This window comes from Lactuca sativa, chromosome 7, assembly GCF_002870075.4.
Source record: "Lactuca sativa cultivar Salinas chromosome 7, Lsat_Salinas_v11, whole genome shotgun sequence".
Taxonomy (NCBI): Eukaryota; Viridiplantae; Streptophyta; class Magnoliopsida; order Asterales; family Asteraceae; genus Lactuca; species Lactuca sativa.
Genome location: NC_056629.2, coordinates 62,207,824 through 62,216,267, shown reverse-complemented (window position 1 = coordinate 62,216,267; position 8,444 = coordinate 62,207,824). Strand labels below are relative to the sequence as shown.

The 8,444-nt window shown below is 32.0% G+C and overlaps 1 protein-coding gene across 1 annotated transcript; it reads left to right on the top strand.

The window, feature by feature from the left end:
* Window positions 1-5,165: 5,165 nt before the first annotated feature.
* Window positions 5,166-8,444, top strand: LOC111893337 (probable ethanolamine kinase). The gene is made up of 11 exons (XM_023889404.3): window positions 5,166-5,395; window positions 6,359-6,450; window positions 6,522-6,628; window positions 6,743-6,848; window positions 6,944-7,066; window positions 7,146-7,237; window positions 7,357-7,441; window positions 7,521-7,626; window positions 7,696-7,762; window positions 7,834-7,926; window positions 8,085-8,444. The coding sequence occupies exons 1-11, from the start codon at window positions 5,262-5,264 to the stop codon at window positions 8,202-8,204; spliced, it is 1,125 nt and encodes a 374-aa protein (XP_023745172.1). The 5' UTR covers window positions 5,166-5,261; the 3' UTR covers window positions 8,205-8,444.

Sequence of the window (8,444 nt, the reverse complement as noted above, 5' to 3'; positions counted from 1 at the left end):
TTTGAGATTCACTGAACTTTTCAATGGCATGTTTCAATCTCGATTGTGCCCTTCAAGTTTTGTGACTGGGATGCCGAGGATCACAAAACAAGGTGTGAATAACCATACTAATTCACCTGGTACCCTTAATATTATCACCTAATCAATGTGCTGGTTAACCACACACGCTCCATTGATCTATGACAAACATTAAGTCACCCTTCGTGATCCTTACTAGTCCAAGTTAGTGTGTCGGTTAACCACACACGCTCCACCAACGACTTGGTAAGGTACAAAGTGTGAATTCCATTGAATAGCACCATGTTCACATTTTTCCTAAAGTAACTAAGATTGGGAATTAAAATATTTAGTTACTTTATAATAATCATTATACTTTTAATGAGGATTTAAAGTCATTGTCCTACCCGTTCGGCTAACGACCATCCACCGATCAAGGAAGCGGTGGGTGAGAGTGGACACCCATTAAGCTGCCATTTTATAGGCAACAACCTTATACCCCCTTATAGACCGGCTTCGTGAATGAGACCTACTAACGGTAGAACGACTTATTCTTATACATATATATATAATAATTAACCATTAATGTTATAAATAGTATAAGTGTTGAATTTTAACTATTAAAACTCTAAGGGTTGGAATTAAAGTTTATTAAAGTGTGTGAAACTTTACAAATTCCAAAACTTAAGGGCAAGTTTTGTAACTATCCAAAACTTTTCATTTCATAACTTATGAATTAAAGGTTCATAAAAATGAAGACTCTTCATTTTTATGTAACTTATGTGTTTTAAATGTGTGTTTAAAAGAAGTGGCCTTTGGATATCCATAACTTGAGGACAAATTATGGACTCCATTAAAACACATAAATGATCAAGAATTAATCCTAAACAATTCAACAAATAATTCCTATCATCTTCTAAATTCATAAGAACATGAACATGATCATCAAAGTTTCAAGAATTATATGAACACATACAAAGCATGAAATTTTGATATAAGCTATTGTAAATGGATTAGAACAACCATTACACCAACTAAAACAAATTTTAAAGCACCAAAACAGTTTAGGGTAATGTTTCTAGTCCATTTCCAGCAGCAAAAGTCGAAAATCTGCATTCTGAGGCTCCTACTCGCCGAGTGCACGAACCTACTCAACGAGTAGGATGAGTTTTCACATGAACTCGATGAGTCCCCCCATGGACTCGGCGAGTTCATCAGGTAGACAGCAAAAATTTGATATTTTTCTCTATTTTTGCATCAAGTATCAAACAAACAAGCCTAGGCTCTGATACCACTGTTGGGTTTTGAGCATTCTAACACTTCTTAAGTGTACATGCAACCCTAATAAACCTTGAATCTATGTTTGTCTAAGGTACATGCAAAATATTATTTTCCAAGGATTATAACCTATCTAGCATGCCATGGGGTACTTTTAAACATAAAAGAACTAGATGAATTACATACCTTTTTGTTGATTGTTGATTCCTTGGAGTTTGAGAGCCAAGCACCAATAATGTGAATGCCTCAAATGGAAATCACAAATCACCACAAACTTGGAAAATTTATGAGAGAGTATCCTAACACTTAGAAATCGGCAACCACTATTACACACACATACTAGGGTCTTTTTCATGCAACATAAGCTTGTTTATATAGTGTGCATGGTTAGGGTGAAACCCTAATAACCCATGTCTTTTCCTCTTCCAAGGATCCATGGGTTAAAGCTCCATGGACTTCCATATAAGCTTAGCCCATTCCCAAATGAGTGTTAGCCCACACCATATAAATATAATAGCCCATGATTTAATTAGTCTTCCTTTTAATCACTAAATTAATTCATAATTAATTCAAGATTAAAACTAATTAAGTAACATGACTTTATATTAATATATTATAACTTATAATATATTAATAAATTGTAAGTATACAACTCTCATAAAATTATCCATAAATAGTTTGGGTGAAGTGCAACCGAAATGGACCATGCCGGGTAGGGTCAAGTATATACCAAATAAGTTATGGACTTAGACACCTTATCCAACAGAAAGAACCGACTCACGATCCGACTCGCCGAGTCCAAGAACAACTCGCCGAGTCCCCACGAGCAGATCTCCTACTCGCTTCCAAATCCTCACCAGAGCATCCTTTTTGAGGATTTGGGTTTCTGGAACTATTGCTACACGTTAAATTGTTAATTCCGCGTGCAGATACAAAGGGTTGGACCTTCAACACCTAAACCCCTCTTACTCAGTAACAGTTCATATGACTCGCCGAGTTTGAAGAACAACTCGTCGAGTTCCAGACAATCTTCATAGGACTCGCCGAGTTGTTCATCCAACTCGCCGAGTCTAAGACCATCTTCATAGAACTCGCCGAGTCCCTTCAACCCACTTCCCATACAGACCAAATCTGAGACATACAACGCTTCCAAACCATAGATCTATGTTCCTAGGGCATGCTTATCACGTAAAGTTGCAAACTTTACGTGCATGCATGACCCTATAAGCTCCAAAAGGCAAATCCAAGCTCTTTATGAGGTCATGCACTCAATAGGGACCTCAATTACTTCAACCACAAAGACTTTATATTTCTAGTACGTCCATAAGGTCTAGATCTGAAGTCCTTTCGGATCATAAAGCACAAACACATGGAGTTTGGTGTTTTAGGGCTTGAAAACCACCAATTAGGGACAAAAATGGGTCTAATGAGCTAGTGATCAAGGTAGGGACTTTTCTACCTGAATGGAAGCCTTTTGCAGGGTAGATGTCGAATCTACTTCTCCTCTTTGCACTCTTCCACCTCCTTCTTCTCTTAAGCTTCAAACTTCCTTCAGAAGGCCAAAATCACTCACAAGGACAAAAAAAGGGGGTAGGGTTTCGCTCTACAGCTCTTCTGGAAGTGTTAGGGACAAGGGAGGCCGAGTTAGAGTGTTTAAATAGGGTGCAAACACCCGGGTTAGGGTTTTTGCCCAAACAGGACCTACTCGCCGAGTCCAAAGCTTAGACCCCATGTCTCATCTCGCTTCTACTCGGCGAGTTGGTCTTTCAACTCGCCGAGTCCAAGGCAAAATGTATTATTTAAGAAATATTAGATACAAGGAATACGTACCAGGAACCAGGTGCTACAAATATGTTTTTTTTTTTTCATTTAAAAACCATAGTTTTGTATAATTTTTTTTTTACATTCAAACCATTTTTTATATATAAATATGTATTAGTTATATAAAAATTGTATTTTATATTAAATATGCAACTTTAAAATGTGTTTGGAGGTTTGGAGGCGTTTAGTCGATCAAAACTCAGATATCAAGTTTGCAGCCCATCAAATTTTTACATCTTATTAGAAACTTATGGTTAGTAAAAATGTGGTTTTTAAACGAAAAAATATGTTTATACGGTTTAAAATGTAATAAAAAAAAATATATTTATACGGTTGCAAATGGAAAATAGACAAAATTGAATAAAATTTGATAAATGATGTTCGATTGGAACAAAAAAAACATAGTGTCAAAATTGAAATAAAAAATTAAACTTAATGTCAAAATCGAAAAAAATGAACACTTAGTATTTTTTGTGGAAAAAAAAATCAAATTTGACACGTCATCTTATCATGTCAACATGTCACGTCATCAAAACTGACACGTCAGCATGTAACCTGATTAACCGGTCAAATGGTCAGAATTGTAACAAATTGGAAAACACAGTATCAAAATTGACACAAAAAAAAAACACGGTGACAAAATCGAATTTCTATGTAAGAAAAGTGTTTTTTGTGTCATTTAACCATTTATAAATAGAAAAGTAACCCAATTTTTTTCATCGACAAATATCCACAGATACACAAATACATATTTTTTTTTCTCTTGTGAGACAAAACTACTTAAATTGAATTGATGTCTACACGACTAATCGACTACATATGCTCAACATTTGATTGTGTTTATCAAGCTACTTTAAAGTGTTGTTTTCTGGATTTAACGAAAAACGAGCTCCGCTGGAACAAAAGCATCAATAAACCTAAAATTAGGTATTTTATTCGGTCAAACATAAATAACAATTTATTTTTTTAAGTTTATTAGTAAAGTCGGCAAAATTCCTTCGGTTATAACTTCTTGTCCATTCGTTAACATGTTGGAATCATATTTATTTTATAATTTAATTGGTGGTGTGAAATATGGTTGAGAAAAACGTGGTTAGTATTTAAAGTTGACCAAGATCCAAAGAATTGAAATCTAAATTAAATAAAAGAAATGTAGAGATAAATTTGGACCCTAGAATTAATAATGATAGAAATATCTATATTTTCAAATATTCTATTTATGAGAATATCTTGTTCAGATTAACACTATGATCACATTGTTTTTATGATTCATGTAGCGCATAAAAAATTGGACTAACAATAGTTCTATTTATATATTAAACTAGTTCTTGCGTAAATACAACACAGAAAATATTAAATATTAATGTATTAAAATTAATTTTTCGTTTTGACGAATATAAATTTAAATAAAAATAAAATAATATTCTTTCATATTCACTTATATGTGACATATATAAATGCCTATTCTATGTGATTTGTGAAGAATTTATCGTTAGACGTGTCGTGTATTCCAACTAGTAACGTGATCCACTTAGCTTGACATTGTTACACAACCATTATATTTGTTGGCTCAAAATCAAACTATTTACATAAAAAAAACAAAATAATGTGTTCATTCAGGATAAAATCAAACATCAAAATTAAGTTTTTAGCTTTTAAGGCAAATCCAAATTAAGAAAAAATCTTGTTTATGGACTATGGTATAAAGTTTTTATTATAAACAAAAATCTTTTAATCTAAAAGTTACTTCAAATAACTTGTAGATATTTTAACATTAGTTTTTATGCAATTTTACATTTTTAAAAACTTTTGGTTAGTTTGCCAAACACTTTTACACAAATAAAAATTTAAATAAAAGTTTAAGTGTTCAACTTTCAGCTATCAACTTATAACTAGTTTTTTTTTTGCCAAACTATTTAGTTTAGTTTTGCGTTTTGCACATTCATAATGAAAGGACTAAAAATAGTTTAATTTTAACTTTAGGGGTGTATATGAAATATACATTAATTTGTAAGGGCAGCTATTGTAAATTATCCAATGGAATGTTATAAAAAAAACAGCCCCCTGTGTGTGATGCTTCGCAATCTATGTAACCCCACATTTGAATTTCTTCACACCACACGCAGAAGCATCGGAGATTTGCAGAGGAGAAGACGGTGATAAGCATGGGTGCAGTGAACCTCTTGAACGCCATGGAAGTCTCGGAAGAAGTTCGCAATGGGTGTGACATTGAGGTGGTTCGTTCTTCACTCGCTGTCGATCATACCCTTCCTTTGCCGGAGATGAAACCTCAACTCGTGTAAGCTCTCGTGATGCATTTGACATGATTTGAGCTTAATTTTATTATGAAATTGTTGAATGAATTCACTCCATTTCTGTTATGTTTTATAAGAGAGAGTTTATGATGTAATCGGCGTAAACGTCCATGTATTCTGATGCATTTGACATGATTTGAGGTTAATTTAACTATGAAAACAACGGAAGAAATCACTTCAGTTCTGTTATTTTGTTAATAGAGTCATAGAGAGTTAGTTTGTTATTAGCGAAAGCGTCCATGAATTCTGGAGACGATTTAACTAGTTTCATGTCTGAACGATTGCTATGAAAATCTGATGTTTTAGTAATTGAAAATACTGAATTTCTGGTTACGTTAATTGCTAGGAAAGCTGTATTATCGTTTTACTGATTCTTAAATTAATATCTAATTACTTTGATCTGTCATTGTTTCCCCAATTTCGATATGAAAGATGAACTAGAAACCAATATAAGCTTAACCAGTTTCATGTCAAATTGCAAGAAAATAGTTATGCTGATTCCTACAGAAACTGTAAATCAGAGCTAATGCTTGATGTTGGACTTGTTCTATCGTATTAATTACTTTGATTTGCTATTGCTTCCCAAATGCTTGAAGTGAAAGATGAACTTGATACGCAATATATATAAAACTCATTGACTCATTCAATGCACTCTTTTGTCAACTAAATTGATAAACTATAACACGTTTGCTGATTTTTCTACTAGAGTATTAAGTTAGTTTGCTGATGTTTCTCCAACATTTGATGTAGAAATGAACTACTCCTATAATCCTATTCCCATTTGGTCAAATAAATTGGTAAAAACATAACATTATCTGTTAATTCCTTTTCCATTATATTAATTAGATTCTTCTATCATTTAAAAACCACATCACTTTCCTAATAATAGTTTAAACTTAGCATTAACTCCTCTAATCTTATTATGTGATTGGATTTGACTTTGGTAGAGAACTTTGCAAGGATCTTTTCAAGCAGTGGTCAAATTTAGATGAATCACACTTCTCTACTGAGAAAGTTTCTGGTGGAATTACAAATCTTTGTAGGTATCTTTAACAAATATGTATTATACACATGTATCTATCATTCATAATCATATTTTTGTTACTATAGTACTTAAGGTATCTGTAAAAGAAGAAAATGGGAATTGGGTGCATGTAACAGTTAGATTATATGGTCCAAATACCGAATACGTTATCGATCGTGAAAGAGAACTACAGGTTAGTAATTACTAATTAGCATCTGACTTTTGAGACATAAAATTAAAATGCAGTATATATTATTTTTTTCAATTCTCTTACATACAGTTTATATTTTATAATCTCCATGCATAGGCCCTTCATCACCTCTCAGCTGCAGGATTTGGTCCCAAATTATTAGGAGTATTTGAAAATGGAATGGTGCAATCCTTTATACATGCTCGTACTCTAGAAACAAAAGGTAAGAAACAAATTATAATTATAATATCCTAATAATGCTATAATTGGTTAAAATTTTCAAAATATAATTTTTTTTTTCAAATATGTATTTTACAGATATGAGAAATCCAAAGTTGGCAGGTGAAATTGCAAAACAACTTAATAGTTTCCATCAAGTAAAAGTTCCAGGATCCAAGGAACCCCAGCTGTGGAATGACATTTTAAAATTTTATAAAAAAGGTAATTTTTTTATATATATATTTTTCTCTTTTTGTCATTATACTATCTATAAATTGCTGAATTTTGTTTTTAATTACAGCATCCAAGCTTACTTTCGATGATTGTGAAAAGCAGAAAAAATACACACAGATTTCATTTAAAGAAGTTGAAGTTGAAATTCTTGAACTCAAGGTAGCTTCTTTTATAACTAATAATCACATATAAAAAAATCTGTATGTTAAACATCACTTTTGAAAATCTAAAAGAAGTAGAGTTTATTTTTTTAGAAATGTTTGGTGATTATGAGACAGGAATTGACAGGTCATCTTAAATCCCCTGTGGTGTTTGCTCATAACGATTTGCTTTCTGGGAATCTTATGTTTAATGATAATGAAGGTATCTTAAAATTATATTATTATTTTCATAATATAGTTTTCTAATCATTTTTTTTTTTTTAATTTACGTATTGGAACAGAGAAACTTTACTTCATAGATTTTGAATACGGATCCTACAGTTATAGAGGCTTTGACATTGGAAATCACTTCAATGAATATGCTGGATACGAATGTGACTACACATTGTACAACATCTTCCTTATTTTAAATCAATAAATATATTTATGTGGTGATTAAGTAATTATGTAATGTAGGTACCCAAATAAAGATGAACAATATCATTTTTTCAAACACTACTTAAACCCTGAAAAACCAAATGAGGTACAAATTTTCAAACTACAATGCTACAATAAAGAAATGAAATAATAACCAACATTTAAATATAAATTTAGGTTTCGGATAATGATGTGGAAACACTGTATGTGGAAACTAGCCTTTATATGTTGGCTTCTCACTTGTATTGGGCTTTATGGGCTTTGATCCAGGTAGTACTCAAACCCTTCTTACTTTCCCTAATCCATATTCCATAACATGTTTTTTACACATAAATATGTACATTACTATTAATGGATAAAAAATGTAAGTAAGTTATTATTATTATGGGTAAGGGTTTGTGTTAATGGGTTGATATATTATTTGACAGGCGAAAATGTCACCGATTGAGTTTGATTATCTTGGTTATTTCTTTAAGAGATATAATGAATACAAGAGGCAAAAGGACGTGTGTTTTTCTCTAGCAAAGTCTTACAATTACAAATCTTGATATGAGACATCCATGTAAATGTGGGCTTTTGGAAAAAGGGAGTTTTTTTAGCTTCTAAATATTCAAAACTTGATAAACACTACGAGATTCTTTAGGATTTAGAAGAAATCATCAATGGTTAATAAAACATGGAAAATAGTGTAAACTTCATTTGTAATCATGAAATCTATATGTGTGATCGATAAAATATGTTGGTTGTAATAGTTGTGTGATTTTGAATATAAAATATTCTATTCCATA